At 35.2% G+C, this 14,194-nt stretch overlaps 1 protein-coding gene and 1 non-coding gene across 3 annotated transcripts in view; both read left to right on the top strand.

Moving 5' to 3' along the window:
• Positions 1–14,194, top strand: part of DMXL2 (Dmx like 2) — a 163,909-nt gene that overhangs the window by 23,203 nt on the left and 126,512 nt on the right. For both annotated transcript variants that reach the window (XM_023510092.1, XM_003784357.2), the window contains exons 2-3: positions 10,333–10,458; positions 11,935–12,006. In XM_023510092.1, the coding sequence (XP_023365860.1) occupies positions 10,333–10,458; positions 11,935–12,006 (198 nt within the window). The remainder of the gene's footprint in view (positions 1–10,332; positions 10,459–11,934; positions 12,007–14,194) is intronic.
• Positions 4,091–4,194, top strand: LOC111723456. Its single transcript, XR_002771983.1, has one exon. It is a non-coding gene; the product is annotated as a small nucleolar RNA U13 (small nucleolar RNA).

Here is a 14,194-nt window from a genome sequence, read left to right as displayed (position 1 = left end):
TTTTTTTTTTTTTTTTTTTGAGATATAGTCTCAAGCTGTTGCCCTGGGTAGAGTGCTATGGCGTCATAGCTCATAGCAACCTCCAACTTGTGCTCAAGTGATCCTCTTGCCTCAGTTTTTCTATTTGTAGTAGAGATGGGGTCTCATTTTCTCAGGCTGGTGCCAAACTCATGAGCTCAAGAGATCCACCCACCTTAGCCTTCCAGAGTGCTAGGATTACAGGCATGGGCCACTGCACCTGGCCTTAATGTGGGATTTTCTTTGCTATAAGGGCTATATTGGCAATAGTTGGAGAAATTAAGATAAACACTATAGATAATACTAGTTTATTAATATATATTTTTTCTTTTTAGAGACAGAGTCTTACTATGTTGCCCTCAGTAGAGTGTGGTGGCGTCACAGCTCACAGCAATCTTGGGCTTAGGCGATTCTCTTGCCTCAGGCTCCCGAGTAGCTGGGACTACAGGCACCTGCTGTGACGCCTGGCTGTTTTTTGTTGCAGTTTATCTGGGGCTGGGTTTGAACCCATTACCCTTGGTATATGAGGCTGACGCCCTACTCACTGAGCCGTAGGTGCCACCTTATTTTATTAATATTAATAATTTTGATAAATATTCTGTGGTCCTATAAGAATTCCCCCCCCCCCCAGTTTTGGCCAGGGCTGAGTTTGAACCCACCACCTCTGGCACATGTGGCCAGTGCCCTACTCCTTTGAGCCACAGGCGCTGCCTGTTCCTATTAGATTTTTTTTAAAGGAAATACTGAAGTATTAAGGAACAAAAAGGAATCATGCCTGCAACTTTCAAATGGTTCAGAAAAGGATATGTATGTGTGCATAAAAGAGAAAAAAATAAAGCAGACGTGGCAAAATATTAACATTTGGGGAATCTGCTCTACCGGAATTCATTATAACTATTTTTATAACTTTTTTAAGAACCTGAAATTATGTCAAAAAAAATTAAAAGTAAAGTGCCATGCTATAAAAGAAGAGATAAATTGATAAATTGAACTATTTTATAATTAGGAACTTCCTCAAAGATAGTATTAAGAGCGGAAATGCAAACCATGGAGTTGAAAAAGATAATTGCAACATCTGTATTTGACAAATGACTGGTATCCAGAATATTACCATGTCTACAAATCAAAATCATAACACTTTGTAAGAGAAAATCTAAATGATGAGGAAACATGAAAAGGAACTTTAACTTATTAATAATCACAAAAATGCAAAATGAAATCAGAAGAAACCATTATACTACCTAACAGATTTATACAAAATCAGTAAGTTTTATATGTCTGGTGATGGCAAGGAAGTCCAGGAGTGGGAATTCTTATGGACAGCTAGTGAGAGTATAAACTGGCACAACTACTATGGAAATAATTTAACATTATATAACAAAACTTAAGATCTGTATACCCTAGGCCGGGCAGGGTGGCTTACACCTGTAATCCTAGCAGAACAATAAATATTTTAATTATTTTGTTTGACACTCTGGGAAGCCAAGACAGGTGGATTGCCTGAACTCAGGAGTTTGAGACCAGCCTGAGCAAGACTGAGACCCCGTCTCTACTAAAGATAGAAACATTACCCAGGCATTTTGGTAGGTACCTGTAGTTGCAGCTTTTAGGGAGACTGAGGCAGGAGAATTACTTGAGCCCAAGAATTTGAGGTTGATGTGAGCTATTATGCCATGGCACTCTACCTAGGGTGACAGAGAGAGAATGTGTCTCAAAAAAAAAATTTTAGTCAGCTGTGTGGACTGGTAAACTGTTCTTCTCTTTGTGTTATATTCATTAAAACTGGCTTGCATGAGAACCTCATTGACTGCCCTGGCTCTGTATACATAAAACCTTTTTGGTTCAGTGCCTTTCCCCTCTTACTGTATTTCTTGCTGTTTCTCAGTTGGATGTCCAAGAAGTACATTATGGCCCAGTTCACTTTTTTAAGCCAGGCCACATCATAGATTACTGGTCATCCTATAGCTTTTGGTATTAAATTCTTTTTTTTTTTTTTTTTGAGACAGAGTCTCACTCTGTTGCCCTAAGTAGAGTGCTGTGCCATCAGCAACCTCAAACTTGTGGGCTCAGGAGATCCTCTTGCCTCAGTTTTTCAATTTTTAGTAGAGACAGGGTCTTGCTTTTGCTCGGGCTGGTCTCAAAACTCCTGAGCTCAAGCAATGTGCCCACTTCGGCCTCCAGAGTGCTAGGATTACAGGCATGAGCCACTGCATCCACTGGTATTAAATTTTTAACCTTTAGAATAAAGTGTCAACCCCTGGTCCAATCAGTTGTATGCTCTGAATGTTGGTCATGTGATCTCCAGCGCTGTGCTCTCAGAAGGACCGTGGGTGGGGCAGTTTTGGCTAGGAAAGGCCTGTGACTAACATAAGCAATATACTTGACATGATAAAGCATAATTTCCCAGTATATGATGTTTAGGTTGTTCTCATTTTTCATTACTTTATATAATGCTGCAGCATACATCTTAGTACTAATTTTAATCTTTGTTTACATGTCTGCATATTTTCTTAGGATAGAGTCTAAAAAATAGACTTAATGAATCAATGTACTATACAGTTTTTTTGTACTTTCTTAATTCATATTACCAAATTGTTTTCCAGAAAAGTTTTTTCATAGTGCACTAGGTATACCATACTCTTGCTTGTTGCTTTTTGCTGTTCTTCATTACAAGTTGAGCAAAAAGTGCATTTAGCTATCAGAAGCCTTACTCTTTCTAGGTATGTCTTTTGGGTCCCAAGCGATCACATATAACTTTAGTAATTATATCCCTATATAATCCTGTTTTGCTTGCTTTCCATCCTAGCATTCTCATTGCATTCTAATATCATGGCCAATTCCACATTTTCTTAGAAGCCCTGCTCTGGATATTACCAATATTTGTACCAGTTTTGGTTCTAGTCAAGGAAGAGACAGATGTACTGAAGTAAAAGCAAGGTTTATGGTAGGGTGCGCAATAAACCGTCAAAAAAGGGCGATTGGGCTTCAGAGAGAGATTGGAACAAGAAAGCTGGTAGAATCAACTGCCTTCTCTTAGGGATTTTATGTACTTGTTTTCTTGTGGGCTCTTGTCTTTGGGCATCTGATCCATTTGCTTCTGAAACTGGTAAGTTTAGCTTCAATTTGCAAAAGGTTCTTAATCACTGACTTGTTGCTGAATATGCATCCCTTTTCAGCTCAACACCTTCTGCTGACTCTGAGTCTTTTGGTTTGAAGTCCCCAGAGTGGACTTTGATTGGCTTAGTTTCTTTTGCAGTTGGCTTCTGGCCACTGGCCATTATTCTGGACCCTCCTCCAATCCCACCAGCTGTGAGTAAGAGAAAATTGACAAGATAGAGAAAGTATTGGGTGCGCTTACCTGGAGTTCTATGTGAAATAGTACACATTGGATTATTTAATCTTTTAGGGGCTTTTTGGAAACAAATTTGTGCACACTTAACAGGATTATAGCTTAAAGTTGAAAAGGGTCTCAAGTGATGTAGTCAAAATCTCTCATTTGGCTAATGAAGGAAGTGTCTATAGAAATGTTATTGTTTCCTCATAGTGAAAGTCAGTGTTAGCACCTCTAGGTTCTCAGGAATGTATTCTTTCTATCACATTGCTGATATTAGAAATTTAATTACAATGAAATATTAATCATATTTTTTAAGCAGACTTTTTGTGAACACTGTTATGATCATTTTCTCAAAATAGCAACATTTATGTTAAATGGTTTTCTGGAAGTTTCTAGCAGTTACAAAACAATTTGAAGTTGTCATAAATGTTGCCTATTAATATTGCTATGTATTATATAATGTGCTACTTAAAACTCTTTCATATGTTAAAATGTATTGAGAACAAATTAAGAAAAAATACGGGGTCACAAAATATTTTTTCTATAATTTTACACTTTTTTGAGACAGACTGTCACTCTATCACACAGATTGGAGTGCAGTGGCATGATCACAGCTCACTGCAACATCTGACTCCTGGGCTTAGGTAATCCTCCTAGGTCAGGCTTCTGCGAAGCTAGAACTATAGCTGTGTGTGATGATGCTCTGCTAATTTTTGTAAAAAAAATTTTATTTTTTTGATCTTTTTGTAGTTCATAAGCATGATGATTGGGTTGTCATGCGCATGCTTGAGATATGCCTCCCACAAATCTTGTTATGATATCGGCATATTACCTGTCTGACATGAAAAAAAAATTTTATTTTTTGTAGAGGTAGGATCTTACTATGTTTCCTAGGTTGGTCTTGACTTCCTGGCCTCAGGAGGATCCTCCTGCTTTGGTCTCCCAAAGTGCTGATATTACAGAAGTAGTCATTTTAAAAAGTAGTATTTTGGGCGGCACCTGTGGCTCAATGAGTGGGATGCTGGCCCCATATACCGACGGTGGTGGGTTTGAACCTGGCCCCGGCCAAACTGCAACAACAACAACAACAAAAATAGCTGGGCATTGTGGCAGGTGCCTGTAGTCCCAGCTACTCAGGAGGCTAAGGCAAGAGAATCATATAAGCCCAAGAGCTGGAGGTTGCTGTGAGCTGTAACGCCACTCCATTCTACCGAGGGCAATAAAGTGAAACTCTGTCTCTAAAAAAAAAAAAGTAGTATTTTACTTCATTATTTTTTATGAGGCTAATTGTTATATACTCCATGCTTCTGAGAAAAAATTTGAATTCAAAAGGGTGATTCTAGGTTTTTGTATGTGTTGACCACTCTGTGGAGCCTATTTTTATAGTTTTACTATGATTTCGTTCAGAAATTTTTGATATTTTAAATGGTTTATTCACATTGATGTATAAAATATTTATAAGAGATGATTTTTGGTTTTCACTTCTAGGCCTACCTTTTAAAGAGAGTGCAGGCAAGCTTGAGATAGAGCTGGTTTTGTAATGGTTAATTAGAGCAAATTAATTATTGTATATTTTGCTTTTCAAGGTCTCATTTTCTTTTCATATATCAGTAAACAAATGTGTTTTATTATTTGTTCAGAAGTGTAGAAATAGGCTTAGTTTGGATTACCAGTATCTGTTTCCCTTTAGCTTAATACTTACAGATTTATTACAGTTCTATCTATTATGTTAGCAAATTATCAAAATTGGAGAGTTTTTGACTAATATTAAAATTTTCTCTTTAAAGTTTAAATCTAAAATTTTTACTTTTTCTTTCAGGTCAGTTGCTTTTTGGAAGTCAGGAAGAAATTAAGAATTATTTTGTCTTTTACCACTTAATCATAAATACTTGTAGTATTAGATTTTTTTAGTATAGTTTTTAAAATATATTTATATTTAAGCTTTATCTTATGATTTATTCAACATACCACTCTGAGCTTTGTTTTTTCTACTGCTATTTGTAAGTATTCTGTTAATTTTGCATTTCCTGATATGCCTTGTTTCTAAAAGGAACAGACCTTTTGTTTACCACACATGAAATCATTATTATTAATAGTTTATCTCCATCATTGCTTCACTCATCATTGCCTTGGTTACATTTTTTGCTGTAAGATTTTTTCACACTATTTAGTCTCTTTTTCATTTATTAATTGCGCTCATCCAGCTCTTCTGAGTGGACTTTACACACTTGGAATGACTGAATCCTGTCAGTAAGGTGGGTTTCAGTCATGTGGAAAGAAGAGCTTCTTATTGAAATGCTGTCCCCTTACTGCTTTTCTTACTGTAGTGTGAATGATAGGAGTTTTATTTATCTTGGGAATGGTGGCCGTGGGCAAGAGTTGTTTGTTTTTGTGTAGAAACTTGTAGAAAGATAAATGGACCAACAAAATGAATTGTCATTTTTCAGAGAAAGAAATATAACTAGCTGATAAGTACATGAAGAAATGCTTGATTTTTCTTCTAATAACAACACAAATTAAAACAGTAGGGAGATGTTAGGTTTATTAGGTTGGGAATATTAAAACATTTGATAATGATCAGGGTTAGTGAGGAAGTGTAGAATAGGTACTTTTATAACTATGGGGAGTATAATCTTTTTGGAAGGCAGTTTGTAGTAGCAATTAATTTTAATCATTGATCTAGCATATTTTCCTCAGAAAAATATATTCATATATATCCTATGGGTATAATTGGACACATATACATACTATGGAAATATAGTCACTGAAGCATTATTTGCAATAGTGAAAGACTGGAAACAACCAAAATAAATTACGACAAAGCCACAAAATGAAATACCACGCAACTATTAAGAAGAATAAGGTAATTTCTTCTGTGTTGACAGGGGAAAGTTTTTAAAGATATATTGTTAAGTGGAAAATAAGTTGCAGAATTATGTATAGCATGATCCTATTTATGTTAAAAGAAATTTATAAAAGCTCTTTTATGTTAAAAGAAATTTATAAAATTTTTATAAATAAAAATTTATTTATATTCTGAACATTTCAGGAAGGGCTCATAACTAACTATTAAGTGATTGCTCCTTGGGATTGAGATGTGATAATCAAGGTTAATAAAGTGACTTTATTTTTCTGTTTAATTTTAAAATTTAGTATATATGTTATTTTTTCTATAAAAAAAAATCTTGTTACTGAAAACATTAAATGCCTTATATAACTTGCAGATGGTTTTAATGGATAAGAGAAACGTGAAATTTCTAGTTTAATTGGGGATCCATTCAATAAGGAAACCTATATGTCCTTTCTAGAAATTAATTTTTAGTTTTGAGAGTGTTGTAAGGAGTTTAATTAGATGACTTCTTGGGAAGTTTTTGTTAATCTGCATTTTATCTTCTTGGTTGTAAGATTTTTTTCATAGGTCAACACTGGCCTTTGAAGATTCTTTTCTTTCTTTTTTTTTTTTTTTATTAAATGATAGCTATATACATTAATGCAAACATGGGGTACAGTGTAGTGTTTTCATATACAATTTGAAATACTTTCATCAAGCTGGTTAACATAGACATCATGCCATTTGCTTAGTCATTGTGTCAAAACATTCATCTTCTAGTTCTAGAAAAGTTCACTTGTACCCTTATTAGACAGACCATATAGGTGATCTTTCCAGTTACCCTCCCACCGCCCAGCTGCCCTTCTCCCCTCCCCTCCCTCACCCCCTCCCCTTAAGATTATTTTCATAAGATCACTTGGTACAACTTGGTAACAGTGAAAGCCCAGATAACCCCCACTGAGGAATTTAAATGAATTTCTATAATTAATCAGTAAGGAGAACAAAAATTAGAGCAATAGAAAACAAAATGATAGAGAGTGATTATTAGTGAAGTAGAAAAAAAGGTGTACAGAGAGACCCGGTGATACGATTATTTTCAGGTTTTGCTAGTAGAAACAATGGGGCAAAATAGGGAATGTTCAATCAAAGAGTATATTTTATTTAAAATTTTGCTAGATATTGTCAAATTATTTTATCCAGGAAGATTCTATTTAAGTCTGGGATGAGACCAAGCAATTTGTATTTTTAACGAGTTCCCTAGGTGATTTTGATGCAGCTAAATTTGAGAACTAATACAAAATAAGAAAAATGACAACATTTCTTATGCTATTGTACGTGAAAAGTTCAGGCAATTCTAGATACCCAGAGAAGAGTAAAAAGCCTTTTCAGTAACTGAGCAGTACGAGTGTATCTGTCTAGAGCAGTGGTTGCTAGGTTTAGTCCCTCTGTAGTGAAGTAAGTACACTAATATTTATCTGGAATATTTTGTGTCTTTGATAGGTAATGTAGGGAAAGGAACATAAGACTTGTAGGGAGCTTAGTTTGAACACTTCCCGTTTACTGTGCAATATTAGACAAATTAATCAATTTAGAATTTTTCTTTATATAATGATAATATTTACTATCTATGTTCCAGGTTTGTTGCAGAGATTAGAGGGAGTGATACAACATTTATCAAATACCTCCTTTGTTTTCTGGTAGTATTTTGTGGTGGTATTTCTGGATATCTCTGTCATGGCACTTTGCCATTTAGTTGTGATTGGTGAGTCACCTAGTCATCTCCCCATTATATTGATTGGGACCACATCTTGTGGGTTTGCATTCCCAGTACCTAGTGCAGGCCTGAGAACTGGTGGATTACTCTGTTTCTTAAATGAATGATGTAGGTTAAGCACTATGCAGATAGATTTTCTATTCTAATTTTCATGATTATCCTAAGAGATAAGTATTATTTTTTCCACTTTACCACCAGGGAGCTTGCATAACTTATTTAGGATAGCACAATATGGCGTACCTCAAACTGAAAACTCTGTATGTGTGATTTGAAACTAAATAAAAATCTGTATTTTTTCTGTCACTTTACTTTGCTGAGATAATGATATAAGGCATTTTGGAAATTGTGAAATGTTTTTCAAGGATAAGATTACTTTTGTTATTTTAGTAATATAATTTTAAAGATTAACATGGTGACACGGACATTTCTTCTGTATCTACTCAATATTTTCTTTTAGTTTAGCTTTCCTGAATACATGATACAGTTAAGTCTACCTTGCCTGTAAAAATGTAAGTGGTCATTTCCTCCTGTAAATGATTTTCTCCATATTTCTCTTCCTTCAAATTCTGTCTGTGCCTTTCCTTCGGTAAACTTTTTGATGTCTGTAAACATATGGGTTGAAGATAGTTTACAGTAGTTACAACAGGATTTTGACATCATTGGAAATTTCATTAACCAGCAGAAGTAGTGTTTATCTTCTTATCTATTCCTTATTTCCCTCTTTCATTAAGAGCCACACGTAGACTTCTGCAGGGCATAGGTCACTGATTCAGATGTCTTCACATGTCAGTCCTGGCTATTGGATATCTTTTATTTTGTAAAACGTGGCCACATTGCTTAAGGGTTGTGGAAATAATAGGGAAAATCCTACATCACAAATTTTATGTTGCTTTTAAAGGGGCTTTTTAAATTTGAAAAGTAGATTATTAGGTTGTTTTTAATATTTAATCATAAGGAGAGTTTGAGAGAAACAGGAAAATGTCCCTACCCTCTGTCTTTTATGTCATCATAAAATTTACAAAGTTACAAAACAGAATAGCACATACCAGGAAGTGTGGCAATAGGAAGAAGTATGTGGTTTTACTCATTTTAGTTGAACAAAGGAATTTTCCAGCAATTTCATTTTTTTTTCTTCGAGATAGAGTCTCATTTTGTTACCCTTGGTAGAGTGCTGAAGTGTCATAGCTCACAGCAACCTCTAACTTTTGGGCTCAAGCAGTTCTCTTGCCTCAGCCTCCTGAGTAGCTGGGACTATAGGTGCTCGCTGTAACACCCAGCTATTTTTAGAGATAGGGTCTTGCTGGTGCTCAGTCTGGTCTTAAACCTTTGAACTCAGGGCAGTCCACCAGCCTAGGCCTCCCAGAGTGCTAGGATTACAGGCATGAACACTGCACCCTGCTCAATTTCATTCTTTGTTAATTTATTTTCCAGATCATGTAGTGACATTCACCTAGTATTTTATGTAAATTAGCTTTTTTTTAAAAATTTGAGACAGCGTCTTACTATGTTGCCCTTGGTAGAGTGCTGTGGCGTTACAGCTCACAGCAACCTCGAACTCTTGGGCTTAAGCTATTCTTTTCCCTCAGACTGCTAAGTAGCTGGGACTACAGGTGCCTGCCACAGTGCTGGGCTATTTTTTTTATGGTAGTTGTTTTACCTGGCCCAGGCCAGTTCACACCTGCAGCCCTTGGTGAATGTGGCTATGCTATGGGTGCTGAGCCATAAATTAGCTTCTTTATTTAACTCTCATAAATTTTCTTTTCTCTCTCGTGCCTGGTGAGGTTGGGACCGGTGAGAGGGGATGCATGGAGGCAGATTGCATCATGGATACATTTGGGCAACTGATGAGTTTAAGTTTAGCCTCTGCCTTAGTGCATGTAATTCTGCCTTGGGTGTTCATGTCTATTTAACCAGCTCTTTAAGCCATGTGGAATTGTGTTGGAAAATGCATATCTAATTTCAATCTTGATCTTTCTTAAGCCTCGTTTGAACCCTGGGAATACAGTTGCCGTCTTCGGTATCTTAATATTTTCAGATGGAGCTTTTATACTTGAGGGCTTACTGAGATGAAGTTTGGAGAGAAACTGTTAAACAGAATGATTTATGATGTTTAGTGATAGAGGCTGTTGTGTTTACGGAAGGGAAGAATCCTTTTTCTTTTAGTAACACTTGTTGAATGACAATGCATGGAGTAGCATCAGATTATTTTTTATGTGACTTTTAATATTCTTATTTGGAAATAAATATTCTTACATTAACTATTTTAAAAAATGTTTCAAGGTATATATTACAATAACAATAAAATCTAAGATAAATATTATATAATAATATTTCAAAAGTTGTATATCTTACATATCATAAAACTTTTCTTTTTAGGCATATGGATCAGGCTGTGATATTGTTATTTTGGCAAATGACTTTGAATGTGTACAGATCATTCCTGGTGCTAAGCATGGAAACATCCAAGTCAGCTGTGTGGAGTGTTCTAATCAACAAGGAAGAGTAAGGGATTTAATTACTTATTAAATGTCTTTTATGCAAGGCTTGCCTACAGTGTACCTGGCTAGGTGGCTATTGGTAGGAGTTGTAAAGTGATAGGTTGTATACGAACTATAAAGTGCCATTAGGTTGACAATTGATAATTAATTGTTCTGTAGGTGTAAACTATCTGCAGAGAGCTGTAGGCCTCATGATCCTGTGTGTACTGTTATTTTACCAGCTGATAATTCCAGCAGCCATTCATCCAGTAGTAGGGGGAAGGTAAACGTCTATCTTCTCTACCCAATACCCTATATCTCCCCCACAGATAATCAAATTTTTATTAAGAAATTTAGCAAGCTGTTAATGTCTAATATGTTTGTTATGTAGCAGGTGCTTTGTAAAGTCTATTAATTTAATAAGAGTTTGTTCAGTGAAGAATCTTATATTTTATTCATTCTCTCTGAATGAGAGTTTATTTTGAAATATTTAAAATTTTATCTTATGCACCTCTCCTTCAAGTTTTCAGACATATATCAAATTTTGCTTGCATGTAAAGCAAATATAGCATGTTTGCTATATGCTCTAACAGTTCAGTAAGGCCAATGTTAGACAGCAGAGTTGAATGTCTGTGAAGAATATAGGATATAGAATTATAGAATATAGAAGAATATAGAAATACAGAATATAGAAATGAGATTTTTACCTATAATAATTGTAATAATTTAAACCATGTTAGTGTTCTAGAAATTATTCTTTACAGGGTAACAAATTTTATCAAGGATTTTTTTTTTTTTTGAAGTCTTCCTCTGGTGCCCTTGTTAGACTATGGTGGTGTAATTTAGCTCGCTGCAACCTCCAAATCCTGGGCTTACGTGATCCTTCTGCCTCAGTCTCCTGAGTAGCTAGGACTACGGGTTCCTGCCACATCACCTGTCTGATTTTTTTCCATTCTTAGTAGAGATGGGTCTAGCTGTTGCTCAGGCTGGTCTTGAACTCCTGAGTTCAAGTGATCAGAGTGTTAGTCTTAATAGGTATGGGCCACTGTGACAGTTGTGTTGAATTTTTTGATAACAAATAAGGGACTTTTTTTTGCCTTTTATTGCTACATTTCTTTTGGCTTTTCCTTTTTAAAAATTTTAATAGATTAGGGGTACAAACCAGATGTTGTGACTTGTGCCTATAGTCCCAGCTACTCGGGAGGCTGAGGCAAGAGGATTGCTTGGGCCCAAGAGTTGGAGGTTGTTGTAAGTTATGATGCCACAGTGCATTAACCCAGGGTGACAGAGTGAGACTTGGTATCAAAAAAAAAGATAAAATAAAAGAAAAAGCAAAAACAGACTCAACTCCAATATACTTCCAGGTATATTTATGGAAGGAAAAACCCATTAATGCTGTATTGGGATTATATTGATGTAATTAGTTTATGCGTTATTGTGAAAAGGCGGGTTATATTTATTTTACCTTTGACATATTAATGCTGTGTTTATTCTTTTTTAGATTGCAGCATCATATGGTAATGCTGTTTGTATTTTTGAGCCCCTGGGTATAAATTCTCATAAGAGAAACTGTGTAAGTATTAACTCATACTAATGCTAATAGTAGAACATTTTTAGAATCTAGTTAATTTTAGTATCCAGTTGATAGTAATAAAGAGCTCCTTAGGAGTTGGTACTGAAAGGGTGCTAGAATATCATTGTAAAGTTGATCTTATTCTTTTCATTCGCTAAGGACATATATTCCTAGGCCTTTTAGAAACTCATTATTTCTAGAATGTTTCAAATTTAGATTTACTGTGTTAATGAAGAGTGAACCTAGTTTGAATTGCTCTTAATTTCTTGCTTAGATTACTAATCTATATCTGATATCTGGTTTCCTGTTCTTTTACTCCCATCTCTTATCTCAGCAGATTATGACACTTCTCTGCTTAAAACTCTGTTAGTGCCTCCATATTTCTGTCAGGTAAAAAGCCAAAAAGCTGTTTACGAGAGACTAAACCTTCCTTCTCCCCAGCACTACACTTACTACCTCTAGAGTTCATCTTCTAATTATTGTTGTCCTCTCTGGTTTCGCTCCAGCCACAATGGCATTTTTGCTGTTTCTTAGTTACCCTTCTCATGGAGCCTGTACACTGGTGGTTCTCTTTGGAATGTTCTTCCTCGAGGTGCCTCCAAAGCAAGGTTAGCTGCCAGAGGGCCTTTAGGACTTTACTCAATAATATTTTCTCAATGAAGTTTACCTGGACCATCCTTTTAAAAATTGTAACATTATGAAACATATCAAATTCAGAGTCACCTAGAGCACATACTGAATATTCAGATTCCCAGGTCTCATTCCCAAATTTTTGCTAGGTGGTTGGTACACAGATTATACTCTGAGGAACACTAAAGGAATGAGTGTTAAGGGTGTTTCTAATTTGGAGGATTATTTAATTTTTATACTAAAATAGATTTGTTGAACAATTTTTAAAATGTTGTAACTATCATTTGTTTAGCAGTGGTAGAATTTAAAAAATAACATTTTCCTTGATTATGAAATATAAAATTATTTTTGGATAACGAAGTACAGGTTTGCAGTTATAATTTAAAATTCTGCCTCTAAGTTGTGAAGAAATTTTGTGTAAATTATTTGTTAAATACTTTAAGATATTATAAAGAGGAAGGGTATTACAATTTAAGAATTATCATTGTTTGTTAAGTAATTAACATATAATTTCCTTAAGGTAAAAAGACTTTACATTGCACTATACTTTCACAAAGGGACATTTTATATTTATATGCTATAAAGAAATACATAGACTTTTGTTTATTTACTGTATTTCATTGCAAAGGTCTTTGACTTTTAAATTTTAAAACACTTTTTAGAATAAAAATATTAAGAAAAAAGGAAATTAATTGAAATATAATGTAGATTAATTTTGTAGAGTATATATATGAGGTCTGACAGTTAAGTTCATGAAGTTGCCACCATGTGCTTACATTGGTAGCACTGTACAAACAACTCAGTAAGGTTTCATAACCTTTGTATATCAGTGTCTCGCTGCTATGTTTGTGTTGATAGGCGGTGTGTCTTGGTAAATGGTGTATATTATTGTTGTTGACTGTCTTAGTGTACTTTTTTGACAATGTCAGAGCTTGACTTAGAGTATGAACCAATATTAAATTTCTTGTTAAACTTGGCAAGAGTTGAAGTGAAATCAGGGACATGTTAGTCCAAGTTATGGGGATAATGCCATGAAGAAAATGGCAGTGTACAAATGGATTAAACATTTTTCTGAGGGGAGAGAAAGTGTCACCAATGAAGAGAGGTCAGGGTTCCAAGTAATGAGCCTAACTGATGAAAACATTGCAAAAATTCATCAAATTGTGTATCAAAATTGTTGGCTGACTGTGAGAAACATAGCAGACCAAGTAAATGTTGATAGAGAAACAGTTAGGAATATTGTAACTGAAAATCTTGGCATGAGATAGGTGTGTAAAAATGGTCCCAAAAAAGAGTCAAAATTTTCCACGACCTTTTGGAGAGGTGAGACAATATTTTGGGCCCTCTTCACTGGGGATGAACCATGGGTTTGAAACAAAGTGTCAGAGTGCACAATGGAAGTCAGCCAGGTCTCCTCAACCAAAAAAGTTCTGTCAGTCCAAATCAAGAGTCAAAATGATGTTGCTAGATTTTTTTTGTATCAGAGGGATTATTCATTATGAATTTGTACCAAATGGATAATCAGTTAACCAAGTTTACTATTTAGAAGTGCTGAAAG

Source organism: Otolemur garnettii, unplaced genomic scaffold, assembly GCF_000181295.1.
Source record: "Otolemur garnettii isolate 467f Iridium unplaced genomic scaffold, OtoGar3 scaffold00011, whole genome shotgun sequence".
NCBI classification, from domain to species: domain Eukaryota; kingdom Metazoa; phylum Chordata; class Mammalia; order Primates; family Galagidae; genus Otolemur; species Otolemur garnettii.
The sequence above is the reverse complement of the archived record's forward strand: the minus strand, read 5'-3'. Positions and strand labels throughout refer to the sequence as shown.